Source organism: Staurois parvus, unplaced genomic scaffold, assembly GCF_062004578.1.
Source record: "Staurois parvus isolate SC_StPar_1 unplaced genomic scaffold, SC_StPar_1.0 ptg000454l, whole genome shotgun sequence".
Lineage (NCBI taxonomy): Eukaryota > Metazoa > Chordata > Amphibia > Anura > Ranidae > Staurois > Staurois parvus.
Window position 1 is genome coordinate 1,032,570 of NW_028318250.1, and position 25,175 is coordinate 1,057,744.

The 25,175-nt window shown below is 41.2% G+C and overlaps 1 protein-coding gene across 1 annotated transcript in view; it reads left to right on the plus strand.

The window, feature by feature from the left end:
- The window catches only part of RHBDL2 (rhomboid like 2), a 30,656-nt gene extending 5,799 nt beyond the window's left edge, over nt 1-24,857 (plus strand). The window contains exons 2-9 of the mRNA XM_089688781.1: nt 1,612-1,777; nt 7,765-7,992; nt 10,054-10,202; nt 10,611-10,723; nt 12,857-12,957; nt 18,603-18,663; nt 21,114-21,175; nt 24,141-24,857. Of these exons, the coding sequence (XP_089544907.1) occupies nt 7,786-7,992; nt 10,054-10,202; nt 10,611-10,723; nt 12,857-12,957; nt 18,603-18,663; nt 21,114-21,175; nt 24,141-24,320 (873 nt within the window). The 5' untranslated portion in view covers nt 1,612-1,777; nt 7,765-7,785 and the 3' untranslated portion in view covers nt 24,321-24,857. The remainder of the gene's footprint in view (nt 1-1,611; nt 1,778-7,764; nt 7,993-10,053; nt 10,203-10,610; nt 10,724-12,856; nt 12,958-18,602; nt 18,664-21,113; nt 21,176-24,140) is intronic.
- Nucleotides 24,858-25,175: the final 318 nt, after the last annotated feature.

A 25,175-nucleotide genomic window follows, 5' to 3' on the forward strand; every position in this document is an offset into this window, starting at 1 on the left:
CCTACACCAGTCAAGGAAGATGGACATAGCCTGGTACCCAGAAGAAGCCAGGTAGAAGATGCTGGCGAGGGACATTGGGCTATTAGGCCCTTTTCACATGACTGTTCCGATCAGATCCGCCTGCCATTTTTTCAGGCATATCTGATCAAACGGTTCATTCATCTCTATGGACTGGCAGGTGTAAACCAACACCAATCTGGTCTGTTAAAAATAAATGGAAGAGGATCCATTCTCTTCTGTGTAAGCGGATCAGATTGGAGGGTAGTTGGGTGTAAAATGGACAGCCAGTCTGTTTACACGCAACCGCCCATAGAGCATAAACTCTGCATAAACTGAGTGGACATGGACCTGTCATCTACACGCTCTACTCTGATCAGCAGACAGATCCCGTGCTGAGCAAAGTGGATTCCGCCGCGTGTGAAAGGGACCTTAACCTCCCTGGCGGTATTCCCAAGTGTAGCTCGGGGTAAAGTTTCAGCACCACAAGCGGTAACCCCGAGCTACACTCGGGAATACCCTGCAGCATTGCTCTGGGATCTCTTCTGCACTTACCTTGTCCTGCACTCCCGCGATGTCCCTCTTGCAATCTCCTCCGGCCGATGCCGGTATCTGTCTTCTGGGTTCCGTTCCCTGCGGCGTCAGGGCGTACGGGGGACGGAACGGCAGGAAATTTAAAAATGTCAAAAAGTGACATTCACTAATATCACTAAAATCACATAGTAAAACATTACTGTGTCAAACCATTTCACATACATTTTGTTCCGAGTGCTTTGTCCTGTGCCCTGTCTGCATTTTTACTGTTCTTTCTTCCTGGAAACTGAGAAACGTCCATGGCGTCCAAAAAGCGTCCCTTTAGGTCAAAAGCGGTTTTAGACCAGCTAGAGAACAGCGATAGTAAATCAGAACCACTTGCAGAATTGAGTGATAATGATTCATGGGGAAATTCATCATCAGACACTGAAAACGATTTTGCGACTTTGCTCAACGATGTGTGAACTTGGCGCTCTATTTCAAATTTCAGTGTTTTTGGTTTTATTACTGAATTAATATATTACATTATTATATTATTATTTTTTATGATTATTATTATATTATAATTTATGACTTTGTGTTTCAAATTTTAACATACCCGGGATGTTTACTAGACTCTTGTTCGGACAGATTTCAGTGAGTTATTCCTAAAAATTACAGGCCTACAATAAAAAAACGACATATTTCCATGCAAAAAAATGTACCGCTTTGAGCACATAAATACTGACATAATCAGACCGCTAGGGAGGCTACACAACAGGTAAGTATTAGGACTTTAATTCCGTTTTAAGTGTTTATGAAATCTTGTTTTTCAAAATATATTTAGTTGGCCACTCGAAAAAATATCATCTAAATTTTTACTTTCCTACTTATGTCTATTGCTAACATGGTCCAACACTTCACTGCCAAACATCTTATCTTACTCTCTCATTCATTGTCATCACGCATGAGACTACTACAAAAGTCTTAGAACAACTCAAGCCATGCTAACGTAGTTTCTACCCTTGTGTTGATACAAGGATAAACTCCTCCTTCAGCATTAAAATGATAACAGAGTTTTACATACAATTTTCTTTTCAGTCTGAGAACAGCTCAGAGGCGTCAGGTTACCCAACCAGCTCTGCATTCTCCGAATTCAGCGTGGCCTGGAGGTGGATAACACACTGTGGGTGGAATTCTGTAGTAACACACCCATGTTCTCTCACTAAATCCGAGTGCTCAGGAGAAGGCGTGTGGACACAAGCGGGTAAGCTTTTTATTCTCTTTGTTGGTAAAGACTTACTGTACCAGGATCTGGAAAATGATAAACCTCATTATTAGCTGCATTCTTCATTTTCTGGAATAGTTTGTTTTATCCAATCTCTAATACTCAGCACCAACTCTATGTCTGTGATGCAAGTTTCAGTACTAACATACTTTTCCACAATTTACAGTCATTCCGGATATGCCTTGCTATTTATTACAAAAATGCTGAAGTTGTAAAACAGTGCCAAGGGACCTATATCATGTGTACTACTGTAATGTAACACTTCAAGTGTTTAAAGTACAAACTTTTGTTTTTAGTTTTGGATATAGTTGTGAGAGGTTAAAATATCTGTCTGATTTTTTTATTGCTCTGATAAAGGGGATTTGTCCTTGAAATGCGTGGGAGACTTGCAGAACTTCATGTGAATGTGTTTGAAAGGATTAATTTACCTAATAATTTATAATATTTATAAATGCACATTATTTTGCAGGTAAAAAAATATGCATTTATTTTTTTTTTATACTGCAGCCTTTAAAACATCGCATCCATGACCAGCAGATAGTGGGTGCAGTGCCATGATCCTGCAGACTCTCAGTTAGCTGTCTGCCCATACCTCCCATATGGGCAGACAGTTACTGTACTGCAGGAAGAATCAATAAACTATGAGAGTGTTCACCAGCATCCTCATAGTTCATTAAGAACTACATGCTGCCTGCCACCATGGCACACTGTACTTGTAGTTCATCTTGTAGGAATCCCTGCCCACCTTCGCAATGAGGGGTCGGGGGAGGGGTGCATCATAATACGTTACACCCTAAATATGGGTATAACATTTTACTTATAAATGAACTTATCCTTTAACCACTTTCCCACCACCCTATAGCAGATATACTGCTACAGGGCGGCAGGGGTGCACAAAATTACATATATATATATATATATATATATATATATACACACACATGATTTTGCATTTCCGGGTAGGAAATTTGTGGCTTCGACTGTCAATCACTGGGTTCTGGCCGGTGATTACTCGCTGGCACCTGGTGATTGCCGAGTATTACTGAAGGAGGGAGAAAACTGTATGTAAACAATACAGTTCTCTCCCCTGGCAGCTCCTGCACACTGCTTTGTATGGCTCTGCATAGGAGAGCCATACAAAGCAGTGTGCTTACAGTGGAAAACACAGCTCACAGTAAAACAGCACACAGTTTACCCTTTGATTGCCCCACATATTAACCCCTTCCTGCTCAGTGCCATTAGTACAGTGTCAGTGCTTTTCATTAGCACTGATCACTGTATTGGTCCCACTGGGGATGTCAGTGACACCAAGTCTGTTCCCCAAAGTGTCAGAATGCCCACCGCAGTCCCGCAATCCCGCTATAAGTTGCTGATCGTCGCCATTACTAGTAAGAAAAAAAAAATCACATTGAAGATGTTGATGACTAATATTCCAATTAAATAAAATGCTGTTGAAAAGTTTATTGAAATGTATTGAAAATATGCATTTTGCCTATGTGTTAGTGCACTATGGGGTTGATTTACTAAAACTAGAGAGTGTAAAATCTGGTGCAGCTGTGCGTGGTAGCCAATCAGCTTCTAACTTCAGCTTGTTGAGTTAAGCTTTGAAAAGAAAACATGGAAGCTGATTGATTTATATACGAAGCTGCACCAGCATCTCCAGTTTTAGTAAATCAACCCCTATGTGAATTAGGCTGGCCATACATGGCTGAAAAACTGCACCAATTCCCCCATGCACACATTTGAGGTGGACGCAGGAATCTTCCCCTCTGTGTCACTGTATTCTGAGAGCGGAGGACTCAGTTGGACCTGAATACACCTATTGGCTGCAGTGCTGATCAAACTAAAGTTTTCACCAAGCCCGTTCGTGAGCAGTTAATTAGTAGATTGACTGCTCACAAAAAGAACCTGCCATAGATGCATCAAATTTGGCTGGTCACTGCTGACCCGGCCACATTTTGTTCCATCTATGACCAGCTTTACTGAACAAAGTAGTACAGTTTTGTAAAAGGGCTTTAGCACTGTATCTGTATAGTCATTACAGGAAGGCTGTGGGAATGCATGGGTTGTCTCACCATCCTCCAGCTATACTTATCCACTGGTTATGCTAGCAGATGTGTCCAAACCACCAAAATATAAATAGAGTAAAAAGCCAAACTTTCCAACCATTCAGGATAATTTAAAGTTCAGTACGTAGCACCCTTTCATGTATACAAGCCTCAAATTTCTAAACATTTCTGTTTGATGTCTTTTATGTTCCTGCAGTACGAAAATACCACAGCTTTCTTTTTTACTTTAATTCCATATTCTAAATGGTAAAATTACTTTTTGTGCTACTGCACACGTGATTAGTCATTACACCAGCCATTTGATGGTTTGACAATTCAGTTGAGCAGACAGAAGCAGACTAGTAACTGTAACAGTCACCATTCAGGGCATGTATTGGATGCAATTGTTTTTGGAAACTATTAAATTGGTGGGTTTAGTTTACTTTAAGTACTTGATGACCGGCCTATAGCCGAATGACAGCTACGGTGTGGCCGCCTAGTTCTTGAGCACGTCATATGACGTCCATGCACCCGGCGAACTCTGTGATCGCTTGTTGTCATTTGTCGTGTGCATTTCATGTCTTCGAATTATTGTGTTAATAGAGGTAATATTATTAACTGACTATTGACTATATTAACCACTTGATGACCGGGCTATAGCCGACTGACAGCTACAGTGCAACCATCTAGTTCTGAGAGCATGTCACATGACGTCCTCGCACCCGGTGAACTCTGTGATCGCTTGTTGTCATTTGTCGTGTGCATTTCATGTCTTTGGATTATTGTGTTAATAGAGGTAATATTATTAACTGACTATTGACTATATTAACCACTTGATGACTGGGCTATAGCCAAATGGTGGCTGCAGCGCGGTTGTCTAGTTCTTGGAGGGCGTCATATGATGTCCTCCAGAACCGCACCTCCCACACTCCCCCTGGGGAGTGCACCATGCGAGCTCTGTGATCGCTGTGTCCTTTGGTCACAGCTGATTACATGAGATGGTAAAGGGTCAATCTCAGCTCCCTTTTAATATGCTATCAGCTGTGTCCAATGACACAGCTGATCACAATGTAAATACAGTTGCCGGTTATTGGCTATACTTTCCTCATGCTGTCACAGCGTGAGGCGACAGGAGAGCCAGTAATTGGCAAGTGTACTTACATATCCGAAGAGATCAGTGCAGCCCCAAGGGGACATCAGTGGAGCCCCAATAGTGTTCATCATTGCAGTCCCAACAGTGTCTATCAGCGCCGCCAGTCAGTGCCCATCATTGTCATATAGTTACACAATCTTGCTGAAAAAAAACAAAAGTCCATCCAGTTCAACCATAAAAAAATAAAACTATCAGTGCCCATCAGTGCCACATATCAGTGCATCCTCATCAGTGCCTTCTCATTAGTGCCCATCAGAGCAGCCTAACAGTGCCCATCAGTGCTGCCTATCAGTGCAGTCTCATTAGTGCTGCCTCATCAGTGCCCATCAGTGCAGCCTATCAGTGCCCATCAGTGCTGCATATCAGTGCCAATCAGTGCAGCCTCATCAGCGCACATCAGTGAAGGAGAAAAATTACCTGTTTGAAAAATTTTATAACAGAAACTAAGAACGTTTTTTTTAATTGTTGGTCTCTTTTCATCTGTTTATCAAAAAATACAAAACCCAGTGGTGATTAAATACCACCAAAAGAAATCTCTGCATGTCTACAAAAAAAGGATACAAATTTCATTTCGGTACAGTGTTGCATGACCGCGCAATAGTCATTCAAAGTGTGACAGCACTGAAAGCTGAAAATTGGCCTGGGCAGGAAAGGAGTGAAAGTGCCCAGTAGGCAAGTGGTTAATCTAAGGGAAAATTGCCATTACTGTCTGTGTCCCCATTGGAAATACCTCCTTACTTTCAGTCCTGGTGAAACTGTTGTCACCAGCACAGGAAGAAAGGGGAAGTGGAGTCACAGAGGACAATAGTGGTTAACAGAGTTTCTAACCCTTTCCTATTATATTTAGGGCTACAAAAAAGGGGAGAAGCCCCTACACTAATGTGTAGTAGTGCCAAGGCCTGCCATATTGCTGTATACTATAATGTAATTTTGTGCCATAAGCATATGTGTAGCACTTACCCCAAAGGAGTCACTTGATGTGTTGGGTCCTCTGTTCTTGTGCCCACGACTCTGCTATCACCTCTGTACCTGCTATCATCTCTGTACTGTCTGACACACGTGGTTGGGCTGGGGATATAGATCCAGACACCTGCGCATATAAATTTCTTCAAACACAGCAACACATAAACACCAGAAAATGACACAGACCTGTTTAAGTGTTAGCCAAGTATATTGTGATTGGTGTAATTAAAGAAGAGGTTATACAGGAATATATCAGGAAGGAAAGGTTATGGGTTCACCACAAAAGATTATAGCACAGCAGTTACCAATCAAACATTAGTAAACAGGAATATCTTAGTAATAAACTGAAATGATTTGCAAGCTCCAAACAATGAACAAATAATAACCATCCTCTTTCTTTACCCTACAAGGTGGCCTAGCTAAGGGAGATAGAGAGGACCCATAAGTGGTTACTGCAGCAACAGTCAGTAGTCCACATGTACTAAAATTTCTGCTTGTCATCTCGTTGGGGCCCAAAACCTTGCATTGTCGCACTCTGGGTAGTGTCAGTTTAAGAGCTGGTGCATGCTAAAGTAAAGTGTTCCTAGCCAGCAAGTCTGTCCCTCTGTTAGGTTGCAGTGTATGGTTGGCCAGCAGCTGCTGACCAGTCCTGTATAAGCAGAGGCTTTCTGCCCCCATCCCAAACCCTGGCACAAAGGCCTTCTCTCTTTCTATCTGGTGATATCCTTAGCACGTGGCTCTTTACTGCACAGCAGTACCCAAAGTCCAGGTTGCAATCCAAGGCTGAAGGATAGCACCAGTTCTGCTTTCCCTGCTTTCAGAAAAAGATGTTCCACTCACTGCTGTTACTGCACGCACAAGTGGGTTATGGTCTGTATCAGCATTGGTCTCCCTGAAGAAAGAGAACCTTCAACCTGTGAAAATTACTACTGTCCCTTCCCTTTATTGTCTCTCTTTTGGGATTTGTAGTTTTTCAGCCAACCTGTTGTAAAAGCTAAGTCTCTCTTGTAAACTACACTTCCCACAAACCTCCATGATTTTCTCCCTTGTAATTCATGTTCCACGGTTACCCTCTAGTGGGTGCAGGTTGAAATAAAACTGGCTGTATCTGTATAGAAGTCTTTTGTGTGTACACACAAAGCAGTCCCACGAGACTGCAGCTATCCTCTCTTGCCAGTTAATTACCAAGCTACATATGTGAAAGAATACATTTTGACAAATTATTGAACAAATAAGTGATGCTTAGATCAGATAGGAACAAATATCATTAAAGTGTTACTAAACCCACAACAGTAAAATTAGACTGTATATGCAGTAAGGCATGCTTGTTATACTCACTGTGGAACCTAAGGGGTTAATCCTCTGCTTTGTGTAAAAAGGCTGTTTGATCTTGTCTTCTCTGATCCTCCCCTAATTCTACTATCCCCAATCCATCTGCTGATAGAACAGAGCCTTGGGGGCAAGCTGCACATTCTCGGTCTGGTGTGTATTGCTAGAGAGGGTTTTTTTTTCTTGGGAGAGTGCATGTGATCAACACAAGGCCAATCAGCACTGTCCAGACAGCCTCATAGGACAATCAGGGGAGAATGTAAACTCCTCCTCCAAGCTTTAAATAGTGCTCTGCTGGACCCTGATAGAAGTCACAAGACTGCTCTAATTGCTGATGAGAAAATGTATTTAACAGTTTATATTTACTACAATTGAATTTTCACATTCTGTGTACTGTGGGAGACCACATATGGTGAATGCAGGGTCCAGGGTTTAGTAACACTTTTACATAGTTTTTTTTCTGATTTATCTAGACTAGCACCATCACCAATAACATGACTAGCACAGAGCTTGAGAGGATGGGAGGCTGGGAGGAGGAGAATGAGGAACCAGCTGAAGATCCTCCACCTAAAACTCGCTGGGATAAATTCCACACAACTGTTTCCAACTGGATGCTGCCATCAGACCTTAGAGACAAATATCTAGAAAGGACAAACTGTTTACCTCCTCCAATTTTTATCATCTCCATCAGTATTGCTGAGGTATGTTGTAAGCTTACACAAAACTGTCAATTTTGCAGAGGTTAATCAGAAATGAAGACACTGGAGTTGAAGCTGTTATCTAGGAGGATGGTGCCTATGATAATGGGTGACTATTTCCAAATGCCAGCTTTTGAAGGTAAAGTTAGATTTTGTCTTGGCTTCATACGATAAGGAATAAAGGATAAAATATTAACGCAGCACTGTGCTAATGACATAACTTCTATTTTGCTATTAATTATAACTATCAATTCTGACATTTGCATTTCATTTATAAGTATATTTTATACAATAGGACAGACAAATCCTGATGATTGTGAATCTGTGTGGGAATTGGTTATACATTCAGGTCCATAAATATTGGGACATCGACACAATTCTAACATTTTTGGCTCTATACACCACCACAATGGATTTGAAATGAAACGAACAAGATGTGCTTTAACTGCAGACTGTCAGCTTTAATTTGAGGGTATTTACATCCAAATCAGGTGAACGGTGTAGGAATTACAACAGTTTGCATATGTGCCTCCCACTTGTTAAGGCACCAAAAGTAATGGGACAATTGGCTTCTCAGCTGTTCCATGGCCAGGTGTGTGTTATTCCCTCATTATCCCAATTACAATGAGCAAATAAAAGGTCCAGAGTTCATTTCAAGTGTGCTATTTGCATTTGGAATCTGTTGCTGTCAACTCTCAAGATGAGATCCAAAGAGCTGTCACTATCAGTGAAGCAAGCCATCATTAGGCTGAAAAAACAAAACAAACCCATCAGAGAGATAGAAAAAACATTAGGCGTGGCCAAAACAACTGTTTGGAACATTCTTAAAAAGAAGGGATGCACCAGAGAGCTCAGCAACACCAAAAGACCCGGAAGACCACAGAGAACAACTGTGGTGGATGACCGAAGAATTCTTTCCCTGGTGAAGAAAACACCCTTCACAACAGTTGGCCAGATCAAGAACACTCTCCAGGAGGTAGGTGTATGTGTGTCAAAGTCAACAATCAAGAGAAGACTTCACCAGAGTGAATACAGAGGGTTCACCACAAGATGGAAACCATTGGTGAGCCTCAAAAACAGGAAGGCCAGATTAGAGTTTGCCAAACGACATCTAAAAAAGCCTTCACAGTTCTGGAACAACATCCTATGGACAGATGAGACCAAGATCAACTTGTACCAGAGTGATGGGAAGAGAAGAGTATGGAGAAGGAAAGGAAGTGCTCATGATCCTAAGCATACCTCCTCATCAGTGAAGCATGGTGGTGATAGTGTCATGGTGTAGGCATGTATGGCTGCCAATGGAACTGGTTCTCTTGTATTTATTGATGATGTGACTGCTGACAAAAGCAGCAGGATGAATTCTGAAGTATTTTGGGCAATATTATCTGCTCATATTCAGCCAAATGCTTCAGAACTCATTGGACGCCACTTCACAGTGCAGATGGACACGGACCCAAAGCAAACTGCAAAAGCAACCAAAGAGTTTTTTAAGGGAAAGAAGTGGAATGTTATGCAATGGCCAAGTCAATCATCTGACCTGAATCCGATTGAGTATGCATTTCACTTGCTGAAGACAAAACTTAAGGGAAAATGCCCCAAGAACAAGCAGCAACTGAAGACAGTTGCAATAGAGGCCTGGCAGAGCATCACCAGGGATGAAACCCAGCGTCTGGTGATGTCTATGCGTTCCAGACTTCAGGCTGTAGTTGACTGCAAAGGATTTGCAACCAAGTATTAAAAAGTGAAAGTTTGATTTATGATTATTATTCTGTCCCATTACTTTTGGTCACTTAACAAGTGGGAGGCACATATGCAAACTGTTGTAATTCCTATACCGTTCACCTGATTTGTATGTAAATACCCTCAAATTAAAGCTGACAGTCTGCAGTTAAAGCACATCTTGTTTGTTTCATTGCAAATCCATTGTGGTGGTATATAGAGCCAAAAATGTTAGAATTGTGTTGATGTCCCAATATTTATGGACCTGACGGTAGTATTCTGTTGTACGTTATCCTTACATGGCATCCTAACATGTGGCTTTCTTTTTGTATTATCGTGACCCAGCTGGCAGTATTCATATATTATGCAGTCTGGAAGCCACAGAACCAATGGATCACACTGGATGCTGGTATTGCCAAAAGCCCCTTCACCTACGTACCAGAAAAAAGAGAGGAAGCCTGGAGATTTATATCCTATATGCTGGTTCATGCTGGGTGAGTATGGAAGGGTAAGCGCTTCCTTTCCTCAATATTAATAAATTATATCTTTAATAACAATGAATGATCTATTATACAACAAAACAATTACAGTAAAGCCAGTAAAAATAGTTACATGGATGTTTGACATATGGTTCATGTCACCCATTGACCTCTACACTATTTTAACAAGTGCATGGACATCCATGAGTGTATCACACAGGGTTTCTTGTCCATGCACTCACCAGAACAAATGTCATAACTAAAGGATCACCTGCTATTGGGCAGAAAGATTTATTAGAGTTTTCCACAATCACAGTGTGAACAATACAGAAATATTTCTTCTGTTGTCTTTCTTTTCCTAAAATCAATATGTCCAGGCTACATTAGTTACATTGTTATGACATGACTGTTCCCAATTCTCAGTGTACAGCACATCATTGGCAACCTGTTTCTTCAGCTTCTTCTTGGAATCCCATTGGAGTTAGTTCATAAAGGCCATCGCATTGCATTGGTGTACCTAGCAGGAGTCCTTGGAGGTCAGTACCATTGGAGGTAGAACTTCTTTAAATTTGTAAGCTACTTAAAGTCTTATAACTTTATTGGGAGAATTTAACAAAACATTTGCATCTATTTTTCTGGTGGTATGGTCCTTTAAAAAAGCCTGCGCCAAAATCCCTGCCACTCATTGTGGTAGCTTTACTGGCACGTGCAGCAGATTTATGTAGTTCTTAATAGGGCCACTTTGTAAAAGCAGCAAATTAAAAAATAACTACCTTCAGTTTGTAGATAATGAAACTGGTTGTAACTAACCAACTGTAAGTTGTGGTACAGAGACAGGTAGAGTGCATGTCTCTTTATGCTGTGTAGCAGGTGATATATTTGCTGCTGCTAACCCCTTCCCTCCACACCTGTCACTGGTTGTTAGAGATGCTGTGAACTTCACAGTCGTCAGTCTCTTCTCAAACAGTGGCGCTGACAGTGGGCGGAGCCTGATGGGGATGCAGATTCACTAATTTCCCATCAGGTCTGCACTTTTCCTGTGATTGACAGCAGGCAGATTCTATAGTGAATTGCAGACTGTTTATTGTCTATGGATCTACCCACTGCTAGCTGTCAGTTACAGATATAGCGGACCTGATGGGGAACTAGCGTCCCTGAATCCCCATCAGGCTCCGTCCCCATCTTCAAAACTCCTTCAATACTTCTTGGCTACTGTGCCGTCTTTGTGATAGCAGCAGTACAGGAGGGAGTTCAGCTGAACTGAGAACCTTTAGCCTCAGTGGGTCACATCACATGTCAAACAACAAAAAAGAAAAATTCCGAGCTCTAGCTTGCCAGCCAGCCTGCAAACAAACCAAATTAACCTGTCTAACAGTACGCATTAAAAACAGGGGTTTAGTTAGCACACATTTGCAAATACATGCATAAGCTGCAGAGCCTCGTCAGGGCATCCCAGCATTCTGTAGTTCCTAACTCTCCAATTTTAAGAGCCCCCATAGTAGAGGCATGTGTATTTAATGGATAGACCAAGGCAGATAGACCTGAGGGAGCCCACCCCTCCTTAAAGGTACAGGAGCACACTGGACACCCAGCATATAGCACAATGGCAGCTAAGGTGTCCAGTGCACCCCCTCGATCAATAATTCAACAGTACAAAAAATGGCCTTGCCCCAGTCTATAACTGGCAAGTTGGTCGAGGGGGCGCACTGGACACCTTTCAAGCTAGAGCTTGGAATTTTTCTTTTTTGTTGTTTGACATGCGTCGCCCTTCCATGTGCTCCTTGCTGTGAAGACCAGTTATAGACTGGGGCAGTGGCCATTTTTTGTACTGTTGAATTGTTGGTTGAGGGGGCGCACTGGACACCTTAGATGCCATTGTGCTACATGCTGGGTGTCCAGTGCACTCCTGTACCTATAAAGAGGGGTGGGCTCCCTCAGGTCTATCTGCCCTTGGTCTATCCATTAAATACACGTGCCTCTACTATGGGGGCTCTTAAAATTGGAGAGTTAGGAAGTACAGAACACTGGGGTGCTGTGATGAGGCTCTGTAGCTTAAGCATGTATTTCCAAATGTGTGCTAACTAAACCCCTGTTTTTAACGCATACTGTTAGACAGGTTCATTCGGTTTGTTTGCAGGCTGGCTGGCAAGCTAGTGCTCGGAATTTTTCTTTTTTGGTGTTTGACATGCGTCGCCCTTCCATATGCTCCTTGCTCTGAAGGCCAGTTATAGACTGGGGCAGTGGCCATTTTTTGTACTAGGGTCACATCACATACCTACATTCATGACACAACAGGAACCTGAATGGGTCACCTGCATTAGCATTTGTCGTGAATTCTAAAGGATGTCGTAGACCCTCTTTAAAAAATCCCCCTGTATGTGTCTACTGTTGTTTAATGGAAAGCCCTATTACACAGGAAAACAGTGTGTGTATGAAACATCCTTATTAATGCCCCAGTAAATATATCTACAATTCTTCTGCGATACAGCTCTGCAAAACAGGTATGCAGCTCATTTATTATCACAATCAATGACCTTTATACACTGAACAGCACAGGAAAAATGCAGCCAAATGAAACCTTCTGTTCCACCCAACCCAATTCACTCTGAAACTGCTAGAAATATTCAGAGCACATTGATATAAATAAGTTGTTTCCTTGTCATTTTCAGGATCATTAGCTAGCTCCATCTTTGATCCATACCTAGCTTTGGTTGGAGCCTCTGGAGGAGTCTATGCCTTAATTGGTGGCTATTTCATGAATGTCATAGTGGTGAGCATCTTCACATGTTTTATTACATAATACTTTAACATGTATTGCACTTATTTTCATTGGAAAGTTGCTACTTAGATTTATCATGTGCAACAAGGTAAATTCCCCAAGAATAGTGCTGCGCTTGGGAAATTTTTCTATTGATGTGGGAACACATTCAGGTGCCTGCAGCAGCTTAACTTTCATTTGTGGTAGAGCATGAGTATTGTATCCTTATCAACAAGGTAAATTGTATCCAAAAGCATGGGATGAATTATTATCTACCATAGTAGACTGTAATAGCCAATAGTGCAGCTACCATTCTTGCTAGCAATGGTATATCTGATACTACTACTGAAATGACAGTTGAGAGTTGCAGTTTTAGAAACTTGTGCTATCCAACAAGTGACAGCCTGATACAGTCTTCATAAATATTGTTCACAATCTAGAGAGATACATAGTAACACAACTTTTGTATCTTCTCTGTTCCATTCATCTGTAGATTAAAGGGATGAGCTTTGACCTGCATGCTATGTCAGTTGAAGCAATCTTACAAGTTAAAAAAAAAATTGTTTTTTAAATAAAATTTCTTCCTATTTAAAGCGGTGTTCCACCCAAAAGGGGAAGTTCCACTTCAAAGATTGGTCCCCGCTCCCCATTAAGGATTGGCTCCTTTGGGGAGCGTGGGGGGAACAGGGCGATCGGAAACGGAAGTTGTCCTCCTACCCTCCCTCCTCGAAGTTTTGTGGGACACATGACAGGTCCAAGAAGACGACGGGGCCTGTCAGGAAGCGCAGCGCTACTTGCGCATGCACAGAAGGTACCCGACTGTGAAGCCACAAGCTGTCACAGCCGGGTTCCCACACTGAAGATGCTGGCACCTGGAATACAGGACGGCCGGTGAAATGGGCTGTGGCGTGGGCAATGCGGGATCGTGGAACAGGTGAGTGGCTGTTTTTGTAGCTGCTGACTTTTATTTTTTTACAGTGTGAATGGAACTCCGCTTTAACTCCTAATAGCTCTTAGTTTACTTTAATCTGGCCTAATTAACTTCTTCTTCCCCTTCTCCCCTTAAAGGATATGTTCACCTTTTGGACAAAAATAATAAATGCAGGTAAAAAAATGTGCATTTATTATTTTTGTCTACAGGAGCCTGTAAACCATTGCACCAGCGATCAGTAGATCGCTGATGCCATGCAGGTCTCCTGCAGACCTGTTGGAATATCTGCTTGCCGTACGGAATGTACGAACAAGCAGATATAATGACAGGAAGCTTCAATGAACTACCACGGGGCTCCACAGCTCTGTAGTAGTTCATGAAAAACTACAAGTCCACAGCCCCTAAGGCTGTCGGGACTTGTAAGAACTCATTTACAGACCACTGTGAATGAGTGACAAGGCCGCGTGTACGGATCCCCGCACGACAGCGCTGTTTTCAAATCTGACAAATAGTATGGGGAAACTTCTCCCTCTACTATCTGTCAGAGGGAGGGGGTGGTGGGCACGGCTGCGGCTATGGGAACATGTTACATATTCCACCCTAAAAACGGGTGGAACATGTAATATGTTCCAAAGATGAAATTATCCTTTAAATATTATTTTCCTGATGGTAGGTTAATTGGATCCTGTCGAAATTGGCCCTAGTATGTGTATATATGAATGTGAGTTAGGGACCTTAGATTGTATGCCCTTTGAGGGTTAGGGATTGATGTGAATGTACAAAATATATATATATATATATATATATGTGTGTGTGTGTAAAGCGCTGCGTAAATTGATGGCGCTATATAAGTACCTGTAATAAATAAATAATTATTATTATTATACAGTATTTATAAAGCGCCGATAGTTCGCTCAAATAATAAAATAATATATTTTTTTCTAGCCACTAATATAAAAACTTTTTTTATCTGTTTTATTCAATAATTTGTTTAGTGTTGCATTCAAAAAATGTAAAAAAGCCTTTTTTTTGCAAATTACTTTGCTAAGAATCAGAACTTAGCTGCTATTTTAAACAGGGCAAAATGAAATGTTCACTTTTCATCTGCAATAACAACATTCTTTTAAAACAATCAACACAGAAAAAAAGTGTGTTTTTTTTCGTTTTCATTTATCTTTTTCCTATGGATAGCATAAAAATAGATAATAGATAGATAGATAGATAGATAGGTTTAGATAGATTGATTTAGTTTGTGCTTAGATAGGTAAATTTAGTTGTCGCACTGTAGACAGTGCGGTTGTAATTGTTGTTAGGTAAAAGCATAACTTGCACACTGTAATCAGTGTTGCTGAGTTCTGCGAGTTAGGTCTGCTCAGTATGTTCAGCTGCTGCCAACCTGGTAGCTCCCTCTGCCTTCAGAAAGCTTGAGAAGCTTCTAGATAAAAGGTGTGGAACTATGCAGATGGCAGCATGAATATTGATACAGCCCTGGCCTATCCCAGAGAGGTGGGTTCTGATGGCATGCTGGTTAACTTTATTTATTCAGTGAGCACACTGAGTTCTGGGTCTTTTCTGTATAGGATTGTTGCAGCCTGGAGAGGGCATGCTGCCTTTCCTGGTAATGCTCCTAGATCTGCCGTAGGCCTCAGGTGGGTGACCTAAGGGCCTGATTGCAAAAATGTATTACCTTTCCGTGCAGCGGCGCAATCTGTTACCGGCCGTGTACCTCGGACATGGCCAATGACAGATCTGAGTACCGACCCCTGTTGCCGGTACCATGTGACCTGCTGTGACCAATCACAGCAGGTCACATGACAGTTGTATACAATGGATGGCTTCATTCATGCCATCCATTGTATACTAGTGCCTAGCTGTGAATTGTCACAGCAGGTCACATGCACATGTCATGTGACTAGCTGTGGCCAAATCACAGCTAAGCACAAAAAAAACCCTGAATGAATCGATGTCATTCAGGTAAATGCTTGCTTATAGCCAAGTAATTCTTTGCTATAAGCAAATTGTGTAAAAAAAAAAAAATACTGACCACTTCCCCAAAGTAGTACAATGTTACTATGGTAACATTGTACTACTTTGAACATAGTTAAAATCTGAAAAAAAAAATCTTAAAAAAAAGAAAAAAAATTTAATAAAAAATTTAAAATTAAAAAAAAAAAATATATATATATTTTTTTTTCACACTGTCACCAGTCAGTGTCCCTGATCACCGCCATGCCAGTTATATGATGACGCTGTACTGCACTGGTGACAGTATGTAAAAAAAAAATAGTGAAAATAATTTTTTTTTTCATTTTCCGAAAAATTATGACAAAAAAATACAACTTCAAAAAACTCACCATGCCTCTTATGAAATACGTCGGACTGTCTACTTTGCAAAAAGGGGTCATTTGGGGGATATCTGTACTGTTCTGACATTCTTGGACCTCAAGAAATTAGATTGGCTGTCAGTACTTCAGGATTGATCAATATTCAGATCTATACCATAGTTTGTGAACTCTATAACTTTCCTACAAACTAAATAATACATCCTAATTTGGGTTATTTTCACCAAAGACATGTAGCAGAATACATCTCGGCCTAAATTTATGAAGAACAATTATTTATTTGCAAACCTTTATAACAGAAACAAAGAAAAACGTGTGTTTTTTTCAAACTTTTCTGACTTTTTTGTTAATTTAGCAAAAAATAAAAACCCCAGCGATGATTAAATACCACCAAAAGAAAGCTCTAGTTGTGTGAAGAAAATGATAAAATTTTATTTTGGGTACAATGTTGTATGACCGTGCAATTGTCATTCAAAATGTGAGAGCACTGAAACCTGGAAAATAGCCTGGGCAGGAAGGTGTAAAATTGCACGGTATTGAATTGGTTAATGCGGAACTTCCCCCTTTTGGGTGGAGCTCTGTTTTAAGCGTTAAGCAAACCTGTAGTGAGAAAGGTCTAGATGCTGCTATTGATAACTCCCTTTTGAAAATGCTGGTTGCCTGGCAGTTTTACTGATCCAATGGCTCCGATACGTTCTGAGTGACTGACAAGTATGCAAATCAGGGGTTGTAATGTCAGTCTGATTTTTCAAATCTGCATGCTTGTTCCAGGTCAGTGTCTCAAGCAGTACTAAAGCCAGAGACAGCTAGACTACTAGAATTTTAGATAGAGGTCAGTGTTTCAGGGTAAAGGTTACTGGACGATTAAGGGCTTGTGTACACTAGCTTTTCTCTCTGAAGAGCAATCCACATTTGGATCACTTTCAAAGAGCATTTTACAGGAGGTGAGGAGACATTGTATTGTCTCTTTACCACCTACTTTAACCCTTTGAAGTTAGTGCAATGCCTGTGGTTGTGCAGCCATGGCTGTAAAACAAAGCACTGCATTTGTATGTCGCACCAGCAGCCAGCAGCAATTGCGGGGCAGTAGAAGTGTGGCTCAAACGCAGGGTTTTATCCCCCCCCCCCATTTACTAATGTGAAGTCTTTGTGTTAAGGGAAACTTTTTTCTTTTTGTAGGGGAGAACTATTAGATTCTATCAGTTACATTTGATTTCAGTGCAGAAAGCTTTGTGCCAAGCTTCCAGTGCCAAAGATAACATGCAGATGCCTCTTTTCAGAGAACCTGGGAGTGATGGGTGCCTTCATTTTATTGTCATCTTTTCAGTTCTGTTTCCCTCTTTTTTTCTTTTAAAGCACATTTAAAACCTAAAAAAAAGAATAATAATTTACTAGAGAACATCAGTACTTGGATATGATGGCTGAATTTGTTTTCTTTTATTAGGTGTTTTACCCTTTATTTTCACCTGGTAATGCTGCAGATAACACGCCTTCTGCCCTAGGGTGGCTAAGTTAACTCTTCCACTGCATCTATAGAGGCAGCCATGGTTGTCAACCTAGCCTGCTCTCCTCATTTGGACTACAAACACATCTTCCTCTCTTCATCTCCATTACATGGAGAGTGGAGAGAGGGGGGACTTGTAGTTTACAGAAGATAGCATGGAAGGCAGATAGGATTGATTGTGCTTTCAGTTCAACTCACAGGCAGTTACAAGGACACTGCATCTGTGGGAAGATCACCAAGTAATTTCTGTACTTGCTGATGACGTTTTTTGTTTTTTTTTAAATTAAAACAAAATGCAGCCAATGCATCTAAGGACTGGTAAGCTGCAATATGATACATTTTTATTTTGCTGGTTAAGTTCAAAGTTAATATTAAGGCTCCATGCACACTGGGCGGTTTAGTAACGCTGGTAGCACTAGCTGTGTAAAGTCATGTTAAAAATGCAGGTTTTTCAGCTTTTTGTAGCATTTTTGCATTAGCGTTTAGCCGCATTTTTCTACGTTTGCGTTTTTTAGCTCCCCCCTTCCCCCCCCAAAAAAAGTGTTTGCTCAAAAAAGTCCAGAAATGCCAGTTTGCTGCAGTTTACCGTGTTTTGCCATGTTTTACGGGGTTTTTCAGCGTTAGAGCGTTTATACAGCTAAAGAACTCCTCTAGAAACTCACTAGTTCTTGGGGGGGGTTTTTCCAGCAAAAAATGCATGGACACATAGGATAGGCCACATAGGCTGGGGAGTTTACTGGCTGTAGAAAAAAATGGCAAAAGCCAAAAACAGCAGATGTAAAAACATCCAGTGTGCATGAGGACTTTTAACCATTCCTGCATTGTTAGCATTATGAGCAGTGTGTACGTTTGTAATAATCCACTTTACCCTTCTCTGCAGAATTTCAAGGATATGGTACCATTGTTTGGAATTTTTAGAATTCTGGTCATTGTAGTAATAGGTAAGAATTACAGTCTAACAACATTTTATTGAATCTATTTCTAAGCATTTTAATTGCTGTTTTTTGTCCATATACACTCACCGGCCTCTTTATTAGGTATACCTGTTCAATTGCTTGGTAATCAGCCAATCACATGGCAGCAACTCAATGCATTTAGGCATCTAGAGGTGGTGAAGACGACTTGCGGAAGTTCAAACCAAGCATTAGAATGTGGAAGAAAGGGGATTTAAGTGACTATGAACGTGTCATGGTTGTTGACACCAGATGGGCTGGTCTGAGTATTTTGAAAACTGCTGATCTACTGGGATTTTCACACACAGCCATCTCTAGGGTTTACATAAAATGGTCTGAAAGAGAGAAAATATCCAGTGAGCGGCAGTTGTGTGGACAAAAATGCCTTGTTGAGGTCTGAGAAGAATGGGCAGACTGGTTCAAGATGATAGAAAGATAACAGTAACTCATGTCAATATGGACCACAATCTCTGAGGAATGGTTCCAGCACCTTGTTGAATGTATGCCATGAAGAATTGAGGCAGTTCTGAAGGCAAAAAGGGGGTCCAACCTGGTACTAGCAAGGTGTACCTAATAAAGTGGACGGATAGTGTATTGTCTAAGCCAGTGGCATAAGATAATAATATTTACTATTATTACTGCAATCTCATGTACATAAAAGTGCACAGGTTGATGGCTACTTAAAAATACTACGAGTAAAATAAAGAAAACTTCATCATGTAAACTGTAATAGGATGCAGATCCATACATACTGTGTGTGTTTTGTAAGAATTTTAGGTACAGTATATTTTCACTTCTAACATCTTCCATTTTATTTATTTATTTCAGGTACTTATATAGCACCTTCAATTTATGCAGCACTTTACATATATATTGTACATTCACATCAGTCCCTAACCCTCAAGGGGTGTACAATCTAAGGTCCCTAACTCACATTCATATACAAGGGCCAATTTAGACAGGATCCAATTAACCTAACCGCATGTCTTTGGAGTGTGGGCAGAAACCAGAGTACCTGGAGGAAATCCACGCAGGCACAGGGAGAACATGCAAACTCCAGGCAGGAGGAGCTGTGGCTGGGATTTGAACCAACAACCCAAGTAGTGCCAGGTGGAAGTGCTAACCATTTAGCCACTGTGCATTTCTGTTATTGTCCTTATAGAGTGTAGTGCTCCTTTGCAGCTCAGTTTTTCCCTTCTATTTCCTAACAAAGTTAACTTTAAAAATCTGTAGACACAAGACTCCCTTCTTATAAATTTACAGAATCTGTGTTTCCTGTAAAAGTGGCAGCTTGCTAGGCTAGCTTACGGTCGGCTGGCAGGGCTCAGTAGATCATACATATCTAAATTGCTGTCGGAGAAGCCTTCTATCAAATACAAAATCATGTAGTCTTAAGGCCTTTTTATACTGGCTTTGCTCCATTCAGCAGGGGATCCTTGAGTAGATCCCTTTCTGAATCGGGGGTGAACGGGGGAGATGTTGAATTTTTAAATCCGTGCCGTTTAATTTGTGTCTGTTTAATTTTGATAACAGTGGACCCATGATGGCTCTACAGGTGGCTGGATGTAAACAGATTTATTTATTTCAGGTACTTATATAGTGCCGTCAATTTACGCAGCGCTTTACATATATATTGTACATTCACATCAGTCCCTAACCCTCAGGAGGTGTACAATCTAAGGTCCCTAACTCATATACATACTAGGGACAATTTAAACAGGATCTAATTAACCTACCAGCATGTCTTTAGAATGTAGGAGGAAACCAGAGTACCTGGAGAAAACCCACACAGGCACAGGGAGAACATGCAAACTCCAGGCAGGTGGTTCCGTGGCTGGGATTTGAACCACCAACCCTAGTACTGCCAGGCCAAAGTGCTAACCATTTAGCCACTGTGCTGCCCTAAGATATGTTGATGTATGAAGAGCAAAATAAGTTAAATTGTATCCATACCCAAAACTTTTTTAGCTTTGAATAGAATAGGAAAATGTTAGAATCCCTGTTAGGCTTTTCTGCTATCCGGGGCTCTATTATAGATATTTTTCCCCACTTCTTGTCCTGTGGACATCCATTTTACCAGAAATTAATTGAAGGAATAACTCCAACAGCACCTCAGAGTTCTAATCCTTTCTCACTTTATCCAAAACTAAAACAATATTTTGGCTATATATATACTTTAATATTATTTGTCTCAAAAGCAAAGCAATATAGGAATAATAAAAGTGTTAAAGAATATGGGCACATTGGCTAAAAACTCTCCAGCAACCCTCCCTCCTGTGCCAATAAGTGTAATAAGACTGAATACCTTAGATGTCTTGGAATTTCAGCTTTCTACTGTGTGCACTAATTGTGTCCTTTTTAGTTTGTTATTTAATTTTTTAATTGGGTTATTCTTTAGTATACACAAAGAAAAGTTTCAATGTCTCTTTATATTACAGTTGGAACAGATGTAGGATTTGCTTTATTTAGAAGATATATTTCTAAAATCACTGGGCCAAGGGTAAGTTGGTCTTCTTGTAATTTATAAGGTAACAGGCAAAGGAAAGGGGAAGGTTTTGCCCTTGGAAGCCCATCTTATTTTTTGATATTCTAAATTAAAATTGTTGCTCTTGAAAAAGCCTTGTAGGTGTGTTATGTTGTACTACACTTCAACTTGATCACCATGGTCAAGCCTTGCAGAATGGTATCCATGTGGGAAAAAATGTTGGAACTATGCTGGTTCAAAGAACAGGACACTGGTCTCCAAACTGTGGCCTGGGGGCCAGATGCTGCCCTTTTCCTGCTTTTATCTGGCCCTTGGGGCACTATTTAATCTACTGATACCAACAATTGGGTGTAATAGGGCACAATTCCTCCCAGTGACACAAATGATAGGGTCCAATCACATCAATGACGGGGTACAATTACTTCGAGTGACACAAATGATAGGGTCCAATGACCACAATGATGGGGCAGAATTCCTCCCAATGACACCAAACAATGGGGCATTATTTTTTTCCCACTGACATCGGGACCTTTTCTACTCTCACTAGCTGCAGTCCAGCCCTCGTACAGTCTGAAGGATAGTAAACTGGCCCTTTGCTTAGAACGTTTGGAGACCCTTGCCTTAGGACAGCATATGACATCTGGAGTCCCCCCACCTTGTGTGCATCAGGGTCCCCATAGCCCATCCCCTTATATCAGGGGCCCCCTCCTTAAATTAGGTTTCCCAGAGTCCTCCCTCCATACATCAGGATCCCAAAAGTCCCCCCTAATACATCAGGGTCAGTTCTTTACATTATGGTCTCCAGAGTCCCCCCCACCTTACATGGGTCCCCATAGGCCCTCCCTTTACATCATGGTCCCCCAGAGCCCCCCTTCTTAAATCTGGGTCCCCATAGTCCTTACCACCTACATCAAGGTCACAAGAGCCCACCCAATACATCAGGGTCCACCTTTACATGATGGTCTCGATAGTCCCCCCATCCATAGACCCTCCCCATACATAAGTGTCCCCCAGAGACCCAGATCCCTTCCCTTAAATAAGGGTTCCCAGAGTTCCCCCCTTCCCTTACATCAGGGCCCCAAAAGTCCCCCCAATACATCAGGGTTCCCCTATACATCATGGTCTTCAGAGTCCCCCACCTTACATCAGGGTCCCTAGAGTCCATTCTCTTTAATTCAGGTCCCCAAAGTTTCCCCTGCCCTTACATAAGGATTGCCTAACCCCCCTTACCTCAGGGTCCATTCCATCTCATTCCTCCAGGCAGCTACATGAGCTGGAAGAAGGAAGTCCTGTTCTTTCCCGCTCTCTTCCTTCTTTGAATGCCATGGCCTGGGGGTAGGGCAAGCACCTGATTGGTCGTTAGGACCGCTGATATCCTAGCAACCAATCACGTGCTTTCCCCGCTCCCACTAGCGCTGACAGTGACAACACAGGGCAGTGGCGTGGCAGTGGATGTCACCTGGCTCTGATTCACAGCCTGCCTGTTGGTAATGTGGTAAGGCTGAGCCAGGTGGCTCCAGGCAGGGTGCTCTGGGGGGGTTCAGACCTCCCAAACCTCCCCTTATCTGCACTTCTGCACCCAAACACAGCCGAGCCCCCCTCCCGCCCCAGCACACACGAGCCCACCCCATGCGCCCAAACACAGCCGAGCCACCCCCCATCCTAAGCACACACGAGCCCGCCCCCCTGCCCGAGCACAGCCCTTTGTGGATGGCACTGGTCCCTTCTGCCTGGGGGCGATGCCACCCCCCTGAAAAATGCTGCCCAAGGCCGGTTCCTTGTTTGCCTTACGGCAGATACGTCCCTGATTATGGGCGTTTATGAGAGCTTATTTGGGACACCTACAAGATTTACAGTAATGAGACATGATTAAAAACCAAAGTATATTTTCCATTTCCAACATTTAAAAAGCATTTCAAATCTTGAGTTTAGTTAAATGAAAAGAAAAAAATCAGTACAAGGGACTGTGCATTACATTTAGGTGAACTGTGTCTCTTGTGTTGCTGGCTATTGTTTTAGTTGCAATAGAAGACTTCTGCTGTGATCCTCTGGTGCTGTGAGGATTAATAGAGCTGAGGGACCTGTCATTTCTGCCCCCCCCCCCCTGTCATTCATAGAAGCTGCACTATAGCTTCCATCATCGAAAAATAATCAATGAATGGAGGATGGGCAAAAGAATGAAAGGTCCACTCCTCCATTCATAGATCTCTTTTCATTGATAGAATCTATAGTAAAACTTTTTAAATTGTTTTTTTTTTTTGACTGAACTGTAGATGGATCTTTTTTTTTTTGTCAGCTGGTTTCTCAAAAAGAAAAGAAAACAATGGATTTCCCCATCCACACAACCTAGGTGGATAGAGGAATCCTTCCTACTGTACTATTGTATTATGACAGTGGGGATGCCTCTGCTGTCATAATACATTGATCAGTGATGCCGCCTTTTGGATGCATGTGCTGATCAAAGGACATTTTTCCAACATTCCCATTCAAGAGAAGCTGATCTTTAGATCGACTTCTCTCTAGCGGGAATGGCCATAGATAGATTGAAGTTCCTCTGCTCCCTGCTGAACTAGCCCAATTTTGATTCATCTGTGTTCAGCTTTAGGCTTCAGAAAATTGATTTACTTCCTTTGCACATTTTTTTATGTGACATTATTTCATGTAATACAGTCTACTTTACAGTCAATTGTTTAAATGCTCTATGTTTACATTTTTACATTATGACCGTATATAAGACAAAATACCTTTATTTTGACTATACTTATATCAGCATTATTCTAGAGTATTCCCACATCCCAGATAATGATTACTGGTCAACCAAACTTTGGTTGACTGACTTGGCTGATGAAATGGAGGGCATTACAACAGCAATTTGATATGTTCATGTTTGTTTATAGATGTGTTTACTTTTCTGTAATACATATTAAATTTTGTTTACTTGTACTTTACCATGTTTTCGATGTATATCTTCCAATTTTAGGTGTCATTTGTGGCTCACTTTGCTGGATGTCTGGCTGGAATGTCCATTGGTTATACAGTATTTAGCTGTTTTGATAAAAACCTGATAAAAGACCCCAGGTTCTGGATCTGCATTGCTGCCTACTTAGCTTTTGTGGTTTTTTCAGTACTGTTCAATATATTCTTGTCTCCTGCGCCTTAAACCGGATATCTGTGGAACAAGTATTCTAAGTTATCTACAACATCAATGTGCCATGTTTCTGGCCTGGTGCTTAGAAGCAGGGATGGCAATCTGATTAAACCTGGAACGTGCATGCAACAGCCAGTAGGAAGCTTTAAATGTGCCTAATTTGACCAAATTCCACTCTTGTTTATAATTTGCAAATGGGAGATTATTGCTAAAGTAGAATTCTAAAACACCCTGACTTCACAAGGATTTACTTTCTATGAATAACTATTTACGTTGCATGCCCAAATGGAGGAGTAAATGATATTGTTTTGAAAGCACTACATATTGAACCAGATACTTTCATAGATATACTTGGATATTATTACATTTCTAATGGACCTTGAAGATTTACCTTGAAGATCCTTAACTTGTTTACAAAGTGGATTCAAAAAAGTATATATTAACAACAAGGGAAACAAACTGAAATGGGTATCTGTAGACTGAAAATCTTCAATGCTAATGTACAGTACGTATATTTGAATTTTGTTATAAAAACGTTTTGATATTCTATGCTTGATGATTGAGTCATTTTTATCTATAGTTGGTTTGTTCTCTTTTCCCTTTGCTTGAATGATTATTTATAGTGGAACCTGAGTATATAAAAACGTGATCCTGTGCTATGCCCATGCCGGAGAAAGCAACAGGTTCACTTTCATTCTTCCACCTTCTCCTTCCCAGCAGTACTTACTTAACTTACCCTCACTCCTCTGTCATAGTTACATAGTTACATAGTTAGTCCGGCTGAAAAAAGACAAAAGTCCATCCAGTTCAACCATAGAAAAAAAAAAAAAAAGTTTTAATCATATACCCACAGTTGATCCAGAGGAA